The sequence below is a fragment of the Neocloeon triangulifer genome, unplaced genomic scaffold (genome assembly GCF_031216515.1).
Source record: "Neocloeon triangulifer isolate White Clay Creek 2 clone unplaced genomic scaffold, ASM3121651v1 ptg000017l, whole genome shotgun sequence".
NCBI classification, from domain to species: Eukaryota; Metazoa; Arthropoda; class Insecta; order Ephemeroptera; family Baetidae; genus Neocloeon; species Neocloeon triangulifer.
Window position 1 is genome coordinate 4,201,393 of NW_026775559.1, and position 18,768 is coordinate 4,220,160.

Genomic DNA, 18,768 nt, shown 5'->3' on the forward strand with positions numbered 1-18,768 from the left:
CCGCGCACATTTTGTATGGTTTTATAGCATTTACGTATGGTACAGCTAGTGCACACTCAAAAGCACTTTAAATTTTTCAGCATGCTTTTATTGCTTTTAAGCAGGAAGACGCATGTTTATACATATGCTGCGTTTGAGTATAAACATTTTGGGCCGTAACGACTACAGCAAAAAACTGGAAGCACCTCATCTACTGTGACAACTATTGCCGGTGTAAAATGTGAAAACGAATTAGTTGACTTTGCGAGTGCCGCATATTTTTGCTCCGCAATTTGAGTTCCTTTTCTTCTTTTTCAAAATTAACAATTCCTTCATTTGCGAATTCTACTAAAATATTATAACTCTTCAACGACACAGTAGTTTTTTAAAAAATAAATTCAAAAAGATAAAAAAAATCGTATGTAAATTGAATTGATGAATGGGCTACTTTTTTAAATTATAAAAAAAAACTTTGCTGCTTTTTCATTTTGGCCAGACAATTTTCTCTCAATTTTTAAATGAAAAGCAGAGAATAAATAAATATTTAATTAAGCGTTATTTCATTAAAAATTGCGGTTGAAAGACATAGAAAGTATTTTATTTTTATGGCTTCAAACGATTAAGAATAGCAACAATATTGCTTTTAATTTATTTGTATCCCAATTCCAAAGAAATTTTTGTAATTTGAAATAAGTAAAAAGGAATCAAAATAATTTTCTTCAAAGTAACGGAAAGTCATATTGCTATAGTTCTTGGCTCGAGCCCAGTAGATAAATTGCACTTTATTGCGAATGATGCGGCACCGCCAGTTCTGCAAACTACATACAACTCTCAGCTGCTAATAAATGGTCATTGTGTTGCACATGCGACGATCTACACTGCGATAAGCTCCGAAGGCACCTAGTAATAATAATAAAGAACTATAACTATGGTGCACACGCATGCCAACTCTACATCTAAAGATTATGTAATAAAAAGGTACGTGGAAGATAAAATTTGTGCGGCTCTACGCTCTTGCATGCAGGAGAGAACTTTTCAACTCGACTTCTCTCTTGACTGGAAAAGCGCTTGCTTATTTTTTTATTTTGAAACAGCACTCTTTCATTTCTCTTTCAAAAGTAAGACGAGCGAGTCTCATAATGTACCCTGTTGCCTGGTCGTCGTCATCGTCGTCGTCGTCGCTGATCTCCTCCGTGTGCTGCTGGGCGCGGTGCAGCTGGCGGTGGCGCCGCAACCGGCGCTGCCTCTGCTGGTGCAGCTCGACGCGCCGCGCGATCGCCGCGATCAACGCCTCTCGAGGGGTCGAGCAGCACGACAGCGAACTACGGGGACAGCCAGGGGACACACTCAGCATGCCACACCCACTTGTTCCGACCCCTGATGGCCGGTTCTCTCAAAAGGTTCAAAACGATTTGCCGCAATTTGAATAAACTTTCAAAATCGATATAAAATCCACTGCAGTAACGGGGTGATTTGTATGCTGGATTTTGCCACATTTTTAACGCAAATTTGTTTAGCTGCTAGCTCATGGCCTTGAAACGCTTTTTTATGATCAGCATGATTTGTTTAAAAAACTAGAGGTGCATAATTAATTGAAAATAATGAGGAAAAGAATTCAAGGAGAGCAAAGGTTTCCTTGGCATATAGAGAACTTCCTTACTGGTACATATTATAGTCATATCAAGTCTTTACAACAATAGTGATTAAACATTGCAATTGTTTACCAATTGGTTCCTATATCGTTGTAAACTTTTGATTTTACTATGCCAATAATGAGTATATTAGGTTCAATTAAATGCATAAGTAATTATTTAAAATTATTACTGTATACATTATTATTTGAACCTATAGTAAAAATTAAAACAAAAACATTTTAAAAATATTTGAAGGAAAATAACAAAGATTGATGAACTAATAAGCAACAATGTAAATTATTACCAGTCTGTATTATATGCAGCAGATTTTTTTTAATGTAATGTATGTAAATACTTATTTACATACTCAATTACTCAACGTGAATTCATTGTTTTACTAATTCTTGTGATAAAAAAAATTATAAATTCATTAATATTATCTTTTATATATAAAAATAATAATTGTTATAAATTTATTCAATATGATGGTGAAAGTTTCTTGAAATCTCCTTTGATGGTATACATAATAAAGATTATTCTCATTGGAAAAGTAGCAAAATTTGGAATCGACAAAGAAAAAGCAAAGTCAGCTAAATCGCTTTCAGTCACTCCGCACATTTTGATCGAATTCTCCGAAAGCAGATCCCAGTCCTCTCACAGACTTATCAAGCTCAAAGGAAAAGCGGCCAGCGCAGTTTCGCACAAGTACTGCTGGCTTCTGCGTGTATTGGCCACTCGCGCGCTCCTTTTGATGAAAGCAGCGAGCGACTCTCTTATCTCCGCCGGCTTTGAAAGTGACTACTGAAAGGCGGAGGGAAACTGTCATTGCTTTTCTTTATCTAAAATAACAAAAGAACGCCGGAATAAAAAAAAACACATTGCTTCTCGGCGCAGCACCTTCGAGTAAGTGAAAAGACCGCAAAACATCACATGTTTGGGAGCCAACGAGCCAGCAGCGTCAAAAAGTCGAGAGAGTTTTCTGCTAACGCATAAAGCTTCAAATCTTTTCTGGGGGAAAATATAAGAAGTTCATCTTTTTGTCTAAAGAATATAATGTGCTCAAGGGATTAGAACAGGAAGTCTAAACTGCATTTAGGATTGTAAAAGGCAATTTCCGTCTCATCTCTTATCTATAGTCTTCTGTGGTGGTGCTTTTCTATAATTCTCTAGATGAAAATCTCTAATATCTCGGCATGAATTCAAGCAAGAGACGACCCTTTCCGCCCCATGTGTTGTGCAGAAGAGAAAAAGTCGGGGAAATTAAACTGTTTGAGGTGGTTATGCAACCGTTGCTGCACCAGACGCGGGCGGAAAGAACGCCCCATTTGCTTGGGCAAATCGCTCGTGAAATCCAATGCAACGTGTTTTCTCAACCCTTTCGACTTAATGCAGTTAATTTGATTCTTGAGAGAACCCACCAAGGCCGAAAATGATATAATAGGAATGGAGAGATAAAATGGTTGGTAGTTGAAATCCTCTCATTCCGATGACGTACCTGGGCGAGGAGGACAACTCCTCTTTGAGGGAGTGCGCCCTGGAGGGTGGACGCGGCTGTTCGACGGGTACGGGCGCCTCCGAAGGGGCGGTCGGCTGGTAGGGGTAGTAGGCCTGCGGCAGCATGACGCGGTTGTAGCGATGCAGCAGCTCGAACTGGTACTGCGGCCGACGCATCACCAGCAGCCGTGGCAGGATGTGGATGAACACGCGCTTCACCCACGGGGCCATCCTGTGGGTCTGCGGCGACCGGAAGTGAACGTTGAGCACCACCACCGTCACGCATATACTGTGGAAGGAACAGTTTGAGAAAGTCATCAAAAGGAAATTTGAAAAAAATAGGGTCTCAATCATAGAAATTTAAAGCAGTCTCCAAGAAAGTGATTTCATATTACTAAAAAAATAAACAAATCTTGAATAACTAATTAATAACAAGACTAAGCTAACTCAGTTTTTAGCATAGTTTAGTGATTTGTTCAATTATATTATTTTCTAAATTAGTATAAACTGTAAATTAAGGAAATTAAACTTTCCATCTTCATTAGTTACTGATTGATAACTTGAATTGGTAATATATTGAACTAAAATATTGCAAGAATTTCTTGGTTGAATATTTTCTCCATCAAAATTAAATCTGTAATATTCTTTTTGCAAAGGGTGTGTAGGGAAAAGAAAGCAAAGACGAGGGCTGGGCCAATTACCATATTCATGGGGTGATAATGGGAAAAGCGAAAAGTTATTATTGAGAGCAGGGTTTACCTTATCGAGACGAGTATCATGGCGAATATGAGGTACTTGCCCAGCAGCGGCACCACCAGGCTCGTGGGAGGAATGATCTCCACAACCAGCAGGAAGAACACGTGGAGACTAATGAGAATCGAGATTGAAAGCGTCACCTGTGAGCCAAAGGGAGTAAGCGTTAGTTAATTTCATCAAGTGCCTCTCCTGCCAGCTCCTAATGTCGAGGAGTAAATTTGATATTTGGATTTGAACCACGAACTTTTAAATTAACGCACGCAGCTGGCTTTAAAAAGATTTACCATAATGAGAGGGAGGGCGTAAATTGCTTTGGCTCAGCTAGAAAGTACTCGGCCCGTAATTAACGTAATTAACTGCTTCAGGCTAACATACATCTCAAGAGCAGATGTTTTAAGTTTTGCGGAAAGTTCTGTTCCTGCTCTGAATTCCATAAATATCCTCAGAGCTTTACTCGATTTTAGTCTCACACCATTGAAATCTTCATCACTTAATTGTATTGTTTTTTATTGATCAGGCAAAGGAGGTTATAATAAAATTTGCATGATTCAATTAGATAAATAAAATTAACACCACAAATGTTTAGTGAATTTAAGAATAAAAAAAAAATTGAAAATAAGTTAATTAAAAAAACACATTTTTTGATCAATAATAATAATAATAATAAAGTTGAAAAAAAAACATGCATCTTTATTTAAAATATTATTTTTTAAATACCTTGGTTTTGCAGGTTTTCAAAAATGATCAGTTTTTTTTTAATTAAAACGTATTATATTCTGCATCTTCACATTTACGATCAAAATATGCTTTGTGAGAGCATGATTTTATCAAATTGAATGGTAAATATATATATAAAATCTTATTGTTTTAATTACTTTTGCCAGGGCTATAGACGGTCTTGCGTTGATCTACGTACCAGCTACGCACTATAGGAACAAAGATATATCGCCTTAGTTCGTGGAAAAAGCGATCTTCCTAAAGCAAACGCAAGCGTTTTGTTTGAAGTTACAGAGCGCTTTTGGCAGTGAAGCGAAAATTGGCTTCGGAATAGTTTAAAAGCAGCTCTCGTGATGAATTTATTCTCAGCCAAATCCATCAGCGTGTGCGAATTCCCAGAAGTCGCATTCCTTGTTAGGCGCCGCTTTCTCCTTCTTTCTGACGAAAGAGAGACGAGCAAGCAAAAAGCGGCCCACCATGAGTAAATCAAAGTCAGTGCCACGACGATTATTCGCGAATTTTTGACGAACTCTGCTTTTTTTCTTCGCTTTCCACTCGAGGCTGCCGCAGTCAAAGGCAAGCAGGGAAAAGAAAACGAGGCGCTTGCTCAGGCACGCCGGCTTTGTGCTCTGTTTACATAGCGCCTGTCATTTGCAAACTATAGGCAACCGGCTTGACAGGCGAGCCTGACAAAAAGCCTACTTGCGCCATCAAGAGAGGCGAAGAACATTCCGAAAGAGCCGCCCCGTAATAATAAGCAAAGAAACGCGGCAGCTCGGCCCTCGAGCAGTTTGAATTTTACTCTCCTGCCTGCGTCTCCAGCGTGCACGCGAGTTTGCTTTGCCAAGAAAGTTTTGCACTCTTTGATGAAAATAATGTATGTATGTATTCCAAAAGGTGGCCTGGGAGAAATTCTAAGACGTCAAAAGACGTACCCTTTGTCTTGGGCAATGAATCAAAGTGAAGGGCGGGTATTCAAACTTGGTTTTAATTACAACGAAGTAAAAAAAACATTTCTACCTAAAACCAAGTTGCAAATATTTAAATTTAGTTTTTAATCGGTTTTTGGCCTGATTTAAACTTTCATAAATAATTTAATATGAAGTGCAAAACATAATCTGTACTTATATTGAATTTTAACTATATATTTTCTCCCACAGAAAACTGTAATTGAGTTTGTGTGTTGTAAAAGTGAGGGAAAATCTAATTTACCCAGGTAAGAGCAGGGTGAGAGCTTTGTGTTTGAAAAAATCAACAGTTTCATCTTGTGGTGCTTTGATCTTTACTGGCAAAGGGAAACCAACAATTGGGTCACAAGTGCCTGAAATAAAATTGTGCATTATGCAACAAGCATCAGATTAATCTACCGGTAGTGGAAATTCACCTGGCTGCTTTGAAGTAATGTTTAAATTTTATAAAAGATAGTAATTTAATTTTTAAAGTTAAACTGTTGCATAAGCGTAACTACGAATGAAATCTTTTGAAAATTACAATAACATAAAAAATAAACAATGTTTTTCGTAAATATGAATGTTTCAAAGTTACAATATTTTATAATTACTTTGATACTTTTAAACTAATTTTTAGAAGATATTTTCATTACAATTTTGGATACTTTTCATACTTTTTATAAAGCTTCAATTTTCTCAGACATCTTCTTTTACTTTTATTTTTAGCCATTTCATTATTTTTTTGTGATCAAAGTCACTTAGTCTCCCCAACCGATCTTTTTTCCTAAAAGTAATGATCGTAATGGTTCCCCAGGCCCCCATCAAGAACGGTTTTGCTGCAGGGGCTGCTGAGCATTGGCTTAATTGAAATCCCGGAGGAAAAATCGGTCGACTTTTTCCGCCAACGTTCAATGGCCGAGCGCAGTAAATTCGGCCGGTCGAGTGGCCACTTTTTGCACACTCGACCGCTCGCAGCAGAAATTTGAGCGATTTGCGCGAAAGCCAACCGGGCGAATTCGTGCAGTTTGCTTTTGCGCCGCAAACAAAAAACAAACCAGAAAAAAAGCAGACAAACGTCACGCAGGAGAGTGATTGAATTAACGCACCTTTTCCCCGCTGTCGGAGGGCAGGTAGAAGGTTAACACGGTGAGAAAGGAGATGCCCATGCAGGGGATGATGATGTTGACCGTGTAGAAGAGGGTCTTGCGGCGCATCGTGATGTTGAACGTGATATCCAGGTACGGCTCGTCGCAGCACGTGTAGAACTTCTCGTTCCTGTTTGTCAGAAATCAACCGATTAGCAAAATGTAATTTTTTTTTCGCCATATCAAGCAAAAACAAATGAGCCGGTTAGGAGTTAAGAGTGTGTTTTTAAAGCTCGCACTTTTACGACCGTGTAAAAATTCTGGGTGATAAAAACGAGGTGGAATTTTATGAAAAAATGATAGCCGAAGGGCCGGTTGGCAAAGTGGCCGTAAAAGTGTCTATATATTGATCTCTGATTCGCGCGCGGCGTGATTTTCGCCCGAGGAAAACAATAAAGTTTGCTCTATATCTGGGTAGGATTAGAAATTTTTTAATCAAAGCCGGGTTCCCGCATTCCTAATGAGAAAAGGGGAAGGATCCGTCGAGCAGAAATTTCGCCTTTTGTTAACGCGCGAGCAGCCCTCCCTCGCGAACCCACCGCTGCGGAAATGCATAATAACTCGCGTCTTTTCAGCCGCCTTCAATTCAGCTTTTATTTCTCTTGTGCGTATCTCATCATGTCAAATGGCTTCTTTAATAAGGGCCCCTTTGGCGACTTAGAACGACGAGTTTCCACCACTCGTAAACACGAACGCCCGCATTTTCTTCTTGAGTTCTGGTGAAGCCAAACAAAAGATGCTTTTATTTGAGTTGCATCATTTAAAATGTCCGCAACTTGCAGACTTACAAATAGTTATTGAAGATTTAGCTCATTAAATTACTAATAAACAGAAATAAAATAAATCAAATCGCCGAAATAAGATATTTTTTTTTTTATAATTATATGAGAACACAAAATTGATTAATTTTTGAAATTTCAAGCCGGAGATGAAAAAGCCCGCATAATTAATCAGCTTTTATTTTGACATTGAACCAAAAGTTGTCAGATCCAATAAAAAAGCAGCGATAAAAGCGAGCCCGTGAAATTTGATTAGCAGCCATGTGTCGATTCACGGCGAGCATTATCAATTGGCAGGCGAGTGAAAACATGCAGGCAATGGCGTGCGAGCGATAATTCACCGGACGCTGAAAATAAAAGACCGGCGCACTTTGCATGATTTTATCGTCACATAGTGAGAGAGGGAGGAATACATTTTTTTCGGCGGCGACCTTTGTTCGTTCCATAACACTTTTATTTTTTATAAATTTCAGCTTTTTTGCAGGTGGAAAATGATTACATCACTGGGCAGCCTCGAATGAATACCAAATCAGCCCGTGGGTTTGTGCACCCCACTGTAAACTTTCCCCCCGACCACCAGTGGGACGAGTGAGCTACTTTATTCAAAAAGTTGCGTTTTTACGAGCGCGCTAGAGTGGATGCTACCAGGGGACTCGTTCGTCGCCGCTTCGAAAATGTGACCATGTAATTGATGTTCCAAAGTGATTTGGCGTCGCGCTGAAAATTACAATCCCATAGTCGGCGGGGCAGTTTGACGATGATGGATTGCCGACGCACACAATTGTTTTCTGGCTTTCGATCAAAACTTACAGAGCCAATCACTTTTGCAATATTGAATATCATTGAACAAGGAAAAGAATAACGCAGCAAGGTACAGGATTTCTTAAAAACAGCAAATATTTAATTAAATGGATTAAAATGTTATTATTTTCAACAAAACGTGATAATATTTTCTATGTATTTAAAAAAACAATAAAACAAAATATCAATTTTACATAAAATAAACATATTGTACAACATTTTTATTTTATTACAGGCAAAATCACGAAAAAAATATTGCCTTTGATCACAAATAATATAGTTTTATACAAATTTTATGGTTAAATGGATGCACCTTTAAAGAAATTTCATACCAAACTGATTTAGCCAAGTCTTATATTATATCTTTCTCCTTTTATCCGCAAACTACAATATATTATGTAGTTCATTTAAATTCTACACTAGATTCTCGAGTGAAGCAGAATTTTGCGTGTAAGCGGATTGACGTAATTGGCAACTTGTGTGTCAACTGTGTTGGTGCAAATTGAATAAGACTGTGTTGCGTTTCCGTTCGATTTCCCGTCGCGCTCCAAATGCATTATTCATACGCGAGGCAGCCAAATTAACCACACACTAGAGGATACAATTTTGCAAAGTTTGCGTGAAAGTTTGCATTTGCATTTTATTCTGCCCGCGGAGCTAATTGAAATTTGTAATGAGGGCGTAAGAGAGGCGTTCGTCACTTGCGCGCGAGGGCTTTTTAGCGGCTGATATAAAAGTCAAAAAGCGTTTGTTGAAAGCAGAGAGCTTTGTTGGGTTGTGCATATAATGAGAACCGGCAGCACAAAGAAAATATTTTCTCTAGCCAGGCAAAAGTAAACAAGAGTGAAAATATTTTTGATAAACTAGGCAACCGTGCAGTTTATAAACACCTAAGATTCAAAACAAATATTTTCCGACCTCTAAAAAGCATTCAAGTGCATTCAAAAATAAATTAACATAAAAATGACTAAATACTATGCGTATTAAGAAAATTAAAACAAATTAAAGTCTTTGGCCACAGCGAAATTATTGATAAACCTCTGCATAGAATTAAAAAAAATTTTCAACTTTCATTCAAAAATCAAGATTTGCATAACAAAATAATATTGATCATGAATTATATTGTAAACAAATTTAAAAAAAATATCAATTTTGTCCTCACCTGACAGCGGGCACCTCAAGGATGTCCCACTCGACAGACATGTAGAACTCTGAAAGGTCAACGCCAACCTCGACCATATTTGAGCCTATCTTTTCGTCCATGTGTCTCAGGTCGACCTGCAGGGTTGATCCAGGGTGGTTAGCGAGTGGTCGGGGGGTCAAGGAAGCATGCAGAGGCAAGCAACACCTATATCGACACTGAACACTGATACAACAAGGTGAACAGTGAAATGTCTTTAAATGAGTCTCCAAAAAAGACGAGAATATATATAAAATATATATAGTAGAGTATAATATATTAAATATAGATATATAAAAAAGAGAAAACGTTTGCGTAAATTATTCGTTTTAATTGAGCATTTTGATTTGATATCGAATAAATTTGCTTGATTTATTTAAGAGAGTTACTTTTAATTGTTAGTTAAAGGATTGTGGGACTGCCTCCGCCCTACGGGGTATGTGGATTTGCCAGACGGAAGTGACGCCATCAGAGTCCAAGGACGGACGGAGCACTACACGGACAAGTCCAGCCAACTTATCGCTGGGTGAACGTCTCAGGGGTTTGAGGGGAGACTATGTACAGGGGGTTATATAATTGAAACAAAACAAGTGTTTCCAAAAAACAAGAAGCCTGCAGAGATCGGATGGGAACGAAAGAGAACATGGAAATTCACCCAGTCTCGTGGTTAGAGAAACAAGTTTTGATTTAGAGGGACAAGTTTTTTACGCCAAAGATGCGTAGAGAAATTGCGCAAGTTGGGTTCTGCTATTTTATTTACGGCATTGACGGTTTAGTCACATTGTGAGGATGTGTGTGCGGTTTAGAGTTTCTTTTTTAATGTAGTGATCTATAATTTTATCAATTGTTTTTTAGTGAAATAAATGGCCCCTTATTTTCACGCAAGAATAAAAAAGTGATATAGTGAAATAAAAATTCCTAATCCGACCTCTTGTCTCTAATTGAAAAAAAAATGTAAGAAAATAGAATGGAAATTATTCTTAGTCAGATGTCTGGTGTCATGAAATGTAGGGTAGGAGTTTTTAGTACGTGTGGTAGAGAAAGACAGTTTTGAGAAAAAACAGTGGAATTGAAAAAGTCTTGAAAAAATCATTAGGAGACCGACTTGCCAAAAAAGAATTTCACTGGTCCAAAAATCAAAATCGTCCACATTCCACTTTCCAGCCCTGCATATAAAAAAGCTAGCAGGTGTGTAAAAGAAAAGAAAATTCCAATGTCTGTATAATTATGGCTCTGGTAATATCACTCGCCATATTAGTTGCTTAGTTAGATGTTGAGAGTTATGCAGCGCCGAGCCGTCCTCTAGAGGAGCCGGCCCTGGAGTTTTAATAATCGAGCGTATTAGTAGCGTACGTTATACAGTATATATGCGGTGAGATGGCTATGTGTGTTGTAGTTAACGGGGCATCAAACACTAAGCCACTCAGTCATGCATGCTCGTCCATTCAACACATAAGGCAGGCAGGCAGGTTGGGCCCCAACCAGCACACTTACGGGGATTGCACCATCAAGGGGGTGGAAGGCGAACAGTCAGACTTTACAAGGGTGGGGTATGTACAGGTGTGTGTGAGTGTTTGTTTTCGGGGTGGTGAAATATGAGTGGTGTGTCCACTACGCCTCGTTTATCGCTGTGATTTAGTTGCTTCTGTTTTAGTTAGTGGCCTCTTGGTCATATTTTTAATCTCGGAGGGTGGTGGAGGGGACGAAAGGTCGCCAGCACAACTCCTGGGGCGGGCAGGTGCTGGACTTTTGGGTGGAAAATTGCGCAGAAAAAAGTTGCCAATCGGTATAGAAAGCGGGGAGTATGATAAAAGTATGCGAATAACATGAATAGCAGAAATAAAGAGCCAGACAGGCTAGGAGGATTAAAATTTTAGAGCATAAAAGCTCAATTAGTCCTTCCAGATATAGCTGATTAAGTTAAAATTTTTTTGAAGAAATATAGGTATGAAATATCAAATATTGATGATAAAAAAAATTATTCAAATTTATTACTTTCTGATTCAGACCAATAATTGAATAATAATTTTTTTGGTACCATCCCTTTTATCAGTTTAAGATTTTAAAGATTTTCATGGAAGAGGAATTTAATTAAACCCATATTCAGAGATCATTTTACAAATATAAAAGAAAGAAAACATTGAAAAAAAATTTGAAAATTGAATTTTTGAAACTGTTTTTTTATCATTATTTGAAAAGCAACAAAAATATTTATACATAAAAAAAAAATTATCAGCATAATATCTTGAAAGGGTTTTGATGCGTAGATAACGCGGCAAAAGTATGAAGTGAGAAAGAGAAACAGTAGTCAGATAGTCCACAAGCAAATAAAAACAAACGCCAACGCAAGAGTATTGTAATTGAATTTTTTTATGAGCTGTAGAAAGATAAATACAATAGAGAAATGGAACCAAAACAACCAACAACGTACACACGTACGAGTAAAGGGGGACACAGTAGCACAGAAAGAGAGAAAGAGAGCATGTAAAAATAATAAATAGTTGTGTGGGGGGTCTCGAGATACACACGAATATAAAATGAACGAATATAACAGTGGACGAGAATAAGGAAATTCGCAAAAACGGACGGACGGACGGACGGAACACACGACAAACGGAATGTTAACTGTCTCTGCAACTTTCACATCATTTAGCGAGGGAGAGAGATTCGCCGGACGCGTGGCACAATAATGGAGTACTTGCGCTTTATCGACGCAGAACGCGACACGCATTCGGAGCGAGGCACGTTCAACGTCGTCCCACCATTTGGCTGAAAGTCCAATTTGGTCCGTTTATATTGCGTTTTCGGACAAAGGGCGGTCGGTAATTACAGCTACACACAAGGTAATTTATTCCGCCGATGCATGGTTTAGACCTCGTAATTGCCCGACCGGATTAATACAGCTTTTGAATGGGTCTGCGTAGATCATCCGGAATTCAGATAAAAAAGAAAGTCTTTTGAATAAGCAGGACACGTGCCGCGTGAAAAATTGATGAAGACGGAGAAGACTCTGCGGCTGCTTTAGTTCAAACGTGCGGTACCGCATATACGTTCTCGTTAAAATCTCAGGAGAAATGTGCTTTTTATATCTATTACTTGCACGCAGCACGGCGCACCACGCACTCTTCGTGGAATATTATTCCGATAAAAAATATGCGAGCTACGTGTCAAAATGAGTGAAAGCGCTGCTTCCAAATTTTATGACCGCTCGCGTGGTTGATATGAGTGAAAGAGCCCCAGTTTGTGATAAAATCTAGTGAAGTAAAGCGCGGCATTTTTCTCGCAGCTTGCAGAGAGATTTGTCAAAAGTTGATGAAGAGCTGATGGTTAAAAAATATGCAAGTAAATTTATCAAATGTTCACTTAAAACAAAGTAATGAGAGATAATAATGAACAAAAATTAACTGAAAATTATAAATATTTTAAATTAGCAAATGAGGATTCAAGTTTGATAAAAAAAAATACTCCCAACTTGAGTGCATTACTGCGAGTCAGAATAGTAAGCGAAAAAGTGACACTAATTCGTTAAGACAAGTGCCAACAAATTAAAAATTCATCCCGACGCAAAACAGCACTCCCCGGCGTGCGATGTGTTGGGGCCAAAGTGGCCTGTTGTGTCGGCACGGGAATGAAATAAAAACGACCCCGGAGCGAACGAACACACTCGGTACAGCTTCATTTCCATTTACATCGCATTAAAAGTCGCGCGCGGCATATTTCACGCACGAGCGAGCGGTTCTCGAGTTTTGCATAAAAATCTGGTGTCCCGATCCGATTGTGAAATTATCTCGCTCGGGCGGCGTCCTTGTTTTGCGGCAGCGAGATCAATATCAGAGCGACTGCATGCCCGCTGAATATCATAGTATGAATGAAGTTATGCTTTTACAGCCCAATATTATTATTTTTATCGGCCATTTTTATGAGAACACGCTCGGCGATAATAATAATAATATCGGGCCAAAGTAGGTCTTGCGCCTCCTAGGGCGAAAATATTCACTTCGGAACCTCATTAAAAGTTGGCGGCTGGTCGGAATTGCCCATCTGTGTTTAGGATTGTCTTCCGCGCGACTTGTTCGTTTACCAGTAATAATTGAACTGGAATTAAAAACAGCACAGCTCACGGATAAGTGCATTTGCAGAAAGTTAATTAGAGACAGCTGGGGCCTTCGATTCGATCGGGAGGGACTGGGGAGGATTCGGTCGGGTTAGTTTCACGAGTTTCACGCATTTAGGAGTTAATTAGCAGTGGTAGTTTAGACATATAGACAGAGATAGTGGAGGGGTGGATAGTTTTTGGGCCCATCTTGGACTAGACTATGTTACACACGCACACACAGAACACTCGGCTAAGGGTCTTGAGACAGACAACAAAATACAGATAAAAAGCTCCAACGGCATGCACACACATAAAGGACATTGACAGACACATATAGAAAATGGCACGGTCGAGATAAATAGTCAATCACGTCACAAACGGCAATTTATTTTTATTGAAAACAGTCGGATATATTTGCAAATTTTAGTTAAACGACAACTTGTTTAAAAGAGATGGAAACGGATAAACACTTTGTTATATTTTATCTTATTAGACACCTAGAAGAAACATCGATTTAAAATTTATAATTTATTTAAAAATTGGTGTGAATAACTGACAAATTAATAGCAACAAAACATTCTAGAATCCCATAAAAATTCTCAAAATAAGCGCGAATTTGATGAAAATTTGTATTGTTCATTGTAAATAATTCCTTCTATAAATCTGACAACATATTTTTACAAAAAATCTAGTTGAAATTAATGCAATTTGAACATAATATATAAATAATAATAATAATAAAAATATTAAATTATAAAGGAATTAAAGGAGAAGTTGTGTGCTTGGTTTTAACTAGGTTTTACACTTAAATTTAATAACTAGAAAAAGTGAAAAAATTAAAATGCAATAAAAAGTCAGCAGCATATCAATTTCAGGTTGCATCATTGAAATTTGAGTTTCATTAAATATCGCACGTATTTATTTCTTTTTCATAAAATATGGTCACTGATTTTGAATTCCTGTGGCTTTATGAACTGATTTTTGTCAAATCTCATTACAATTTTTCTCCTTTGATTTGATTTTTGAAGAATAAACAATAATAATATTAATGTACCAATAAATTTAAGTTTGAGAATGAATTTGGATAAATATAATAATTATTATATTTATAATCAATAAAAAGTAATTCATTCTCAGATATTTGTGAAAATTCATCAAATTCGTCACACATTTCAAAATCTCTACATAGATATACGAACAGAGGTCCAAGGTTGAAACACAAACCTGGTGGTTGTGCGATAAAAATGAATCGAGCGCGACGGCGCGAATTGACTATTACTCTCGGTGCGGGCCAGTGGCGTCCCTGGTGGCAGACGCCATTAGAACTGCGAATGGTGCTGGTCGGAGGCCCGTCAGAACACCGAGATAAAGATAGATAGATAGAGAGAGAGAGAGATAGAGAGGGATTCGTGTGATATGTGTGGTCACCTTGAACCCGTCATAGGTCCAACTTCCCAATTTCAAAACGCATGTTTGGATGTCATAAGGGAAATATTCGACATCGATCGCGCAGGAGGACTTATAAACGGCGGGCGGCTGCCACACGACCTTCCCGTTGTAGTAGACCGTGGCCTTGGTCATTAGGGTCACCTCATAGTTCCCGTCTGCACTGCAAACACCAACACCCCGCCGTTTCAATGCAAATTAGGCCCCGAATTTTGAGAAAAAGATTTTGCTCCCGTGTCATGTCGCGCACTAGCTCATAACTTAGTCATTCAGTTAGTTGCTTGCGCCTGAAGGGCGGTGTCTCCTCGCGGCGCGCCCTTCCTTACCTTGAAGCCGTCGTACGTCCAACTACCGAACTTAAGGACGCACGTCTGCTCGTCAAAGGGAAAGTACTCAACGTCAATCTCGCAGCTGCTCTTGTAAATGGCCGGCGGCTTCCACTCCACCCTGCCTGTGTGGTTCAGCGTGGCTTTCGTCGCCAGGGTCACCTCGAAGTTGCCGTCCGCGCTGCAAACCCTCCCTGCATTAGCCCCCGACATTGCCCCTCAAAAGTACAGCCCCGCATCAAAAATTATCACAACATGGGTTTACAGTTAGCTAAACCTTCCTTGCGCAAGTTTGTGCAATGGGGTGCTTCTTGCTACGGACACTTTTTACTTTTTTGGTGACACAAATGGGGGAGCTAATGATACACACAATTAGTAATTACAATCTAAGTAAATTAATTGGCTAAAATTTACAAAGACTCCAATAAAATGTTAAATTAAAATTCTTAGTAGATGAGAGAAAAATTATATATAATAAACTAATTTTAAGCATGGAAAAAAAGGAAAAATTTCAGTTTTCATTTAAATAATAAATATAATATTAAATTTGATAGTGAAGAGATTGGGCTTTTCCTTGTATTGTATATATTTTTAATTTTTCCATCTCTTTCGATCTCTTCACTTCCATGATCATCTCCTCAAGTGAAATTTCTTCAAACAAATTATATTATGAAGCTTAACATTTTTCCAATACCATAATTTTTTTCTAGTGTGTTTCTTCCTTTTTCTTAAAAAAAAATCAATTGAGTAATGTTTTACAAATAATGTAAATTTCCACTATCTATAGACTAATTCGGAATACTTGGTGATTTTTCTAATATACACGTTAACTACATTTTACATTTACATATATTGAGAAAAGCAATTAGCAAAATGGTTCTGTGAAATAAATTTTAGTAAACAATAAGCGAGAGTAAAAGCTGCTTCTGCTGCTGCGTTTTTCCTTGTGATTTATGATATATATTTAAAGTTTCACAAAAAAGGGAGTCCTTCAAATAATACAGGGATGAGCAAAGCGTTATTCTTGTTTGCTTACTTATCCTTGTTTAAATTCACGTCGCGTCAAAATCGCGTCTGTCGTTCGTTGCTCACAGTTAAGGAAAAGAGAAAAAAAGCTAGTGCAATTTCACTGTTATCTGTCTGTCTTGCTTGTCATCTGCATCTGAATTGCTGGTTGCTGCCGGAGTGTGTAGGGACAAAAAATCTTGATGATTCCTAACGTCAACACGAGTGTCGCATCCTAAAGGAGCAAAAGAACGTACATGCTCGGTACAATCTATCTACACTTGATGAGATCATTGCGATGGCAGCCGTACATTCTGAACTGGAAAACTTTCCAAGTTTAAAAAAAAATAATAATGAGATATATTGCCATGAATTCCTTTTTAAAGTGGATTTTTTTGTGCTTGCGAAAAAAACTAATTATGTACTTATGTACTTGTATTTGGTTGAGAAGTTTGTAAGAAAGTAATCAAAAAATCTCTAATTAATAAAGGGATAATAGATTATGGTTTTGTCTCAAGGCAGTTAGTAATTTCTAATGGGAACGATATTATTAAAAAAAAATGAATTTAAATAAAATTGTTTCACAATAAAATTCGATAGAAATTTATAAATTATGAAAAAATCAACAAGAAAAGTTGGTGCAAGTGATGAAATACCTTGTGCGCAATATTGATTCTTCAGTAATAACAGTCAAGAAATTTGGACGACCTTTGTCAATAGAAACTCAATTTACTGCGCCTGCTGTGAAAGATAATATCATTTTCTTTTATTCACTTTTCTCTCTTCCTTTCTCTGCATGGAGCGCTTTTGCAATATTGACCAACGGTTGCTTTCGACACCGCAAGACAGGCAGGCGTTTCTGTGAATGGCAGCCGCAGCAGCAGCGCAGCTTTCAAAGCACAGGACATGAATTTTTCAGCGACGCAAGACAAATTCGGGCTGCACACGAGAATGGATGGTCCTTTCATCGCGAGCGAGAGAGAGAGCAAGAAGCACCGCACTGCACGAACCCCTTGAGCCCCGCGCCAAAAAGCATATTGTGTGTGAGCGAGTCTAAACATTTCTATAAATGTACATACACTGTGTGAGCGAGTATGAAGGTATTAAATATGCACGTTGGTGTATATTCTACTGTGGGCAAGGGTATATCTTATTTGCAAGGAAAGCATGGAGAACAAAATCGAGAGAGATAGAGAGCAAATGTCGGCTGCAAAGAGAGAGTGGTTGTTAGCTTTCCGGTGTCTTTTATGTACTCTTGGTTTATGTTTCGTTTATATAAATATGACAGAGAAGTAGAGAAAGAGGATTTTTTTCTCTTATATATGTTTTTTGCTTTCTTTCTTTTCTTCCGGATAAAGTACACCGAGAGAAGGAGGCATGCTTTTTTGGTAGGAAGTCGCATGCAGAGAGCGAGAGGCACGCTTACTTGTTGTAGAGCACGATGTCGGGCCGCCAGATGTGGTCCGAGGGCACGTGCAGCATCTGCACGCCGCCGTACTCGCGTGGGTCCCACTGCAGCTTGTAGTCGTACCAGCTCTGCGTGAAACGCAATCGTCACTTTAATAAACGTGGCCCTCCCCAAAAGAAGCGCAATAACGAGAGGGCCGAAAAGAAAAAGCAATTTCCCGGCACCGCCGGCTAATATATGATATTGGCGCTAAATGAGTTCCTCTCTCCTTCCACCCCTTTAAACGGAGTGATTGATGCGCTTTGTGAAAATCCACACCGGTGGAAAAGAGGACAATGAATTTTGATTGAAACGGGAGACGTGTGCAGAGAGATGGATATAAATCGGAAGGCGCGAAAAATCCTCACCTGCTCTACCCAGAGGTTGGTGGTCATGATTTGGTTCTTCAGGTTCTGAAACAAACGAGAGCAAGGCGGACAATTAATTGGCCTGCCAACGCAGAGTGTGCGGCTAGTAATGCTATAGTGATGGGGGCTTTGCCGATGCGGCCCGAAAGCCGACGTAATTCCATTAGGTGTGCCGTGCGGGCACATTTTTTACTCGAAGCAGCCCTTCCAACTCAATGCGGCTGTCAATTTTGAATGAAAAATTCAACAGGGAGTTGCCTTTTAGCCTGACAGAAAGTAATTGTATTAGAAATTCGTGTTATTATTTAATTTTAACCTATTTTTTGGGGGATAAATACAAAATTTAATTTAATACTCTATGAGTTATTTATTATATTTTATTTAATACATGTTTTTTAATAGATTTTTTTTTTAAATAATTATTCTTTTTGAAAATATTAGCAGAATGAATTAAAAACCTAATATATAGCTAGTGTTTACTTAATAGCAATTTCATAATAATTAATAGCCCTCAAACAGTGTGCTTATAATAAACAGGCCGAGTCTGTGAAGGTTAAGCTTCCATACTTAAAAATTAACCAGTAGTTATAGATCTCGCTTGATACATTTAATCGTTACTATTTAGTTTGCATATAAAAAGCCTAA

The 18,768-nt window shown here is 38.3% G+C and overlaps 1 protein-coding gene across 6 annotated transcripts in view; it reads right to left on the reverse strand.

Moving 5' to 3' along the window:
- LOC132203223 (acetylcholine receptor subunit alpha-like) overlaps positions 1-18,768 on the reverse strand; it is a 51,266-nt gene that overhangs the window by 1,672 nt on the left and 30,826 nt on the right. For 2 of the 6 annotated variants that reach the window (XM_059630840.1, XM_059630846.1), the window contains exons 3-10: positions 18,124-18,168; positions 17,735-17,844; positions 15,304-15,484; positions 9,418-9,533; positions 6,637-6,805; positions 3,867-4,003; positions 3,109-3,396; positions 1,125-1,301 (exon numbers count right to left, since the gene is read on the reverse strand). In XM_059630840.1, coding sequence (XP_059486823.1) covers positions 1,125-1,301; positions 3,109-3,396; positions 3,867-4,003; positions 6,637-6,805; positions 9,418-9,533; positions 15,304-15,484; positions 17,735-17,844; positions 18,124-18,168 — 1,223 coding nt within the window. Of the gene's footprint in view, positions 1-1,124; positions 1,302-3,108; positions 3,397-3,866; positions 4,004-6,636; positions 6,806-9,417; positions 9,534-14,959; positions 15,141-15,303; positions 15,485-17,734; positions 17,845-18,123; positions 18,169-18,768 lie in introns of all 6 variants that reach the window. The other 4 variants (XM_059630841.1, XM_059630844.1, XM_059630842.1 and 1 more) reach the window with 4 other exon arrangements.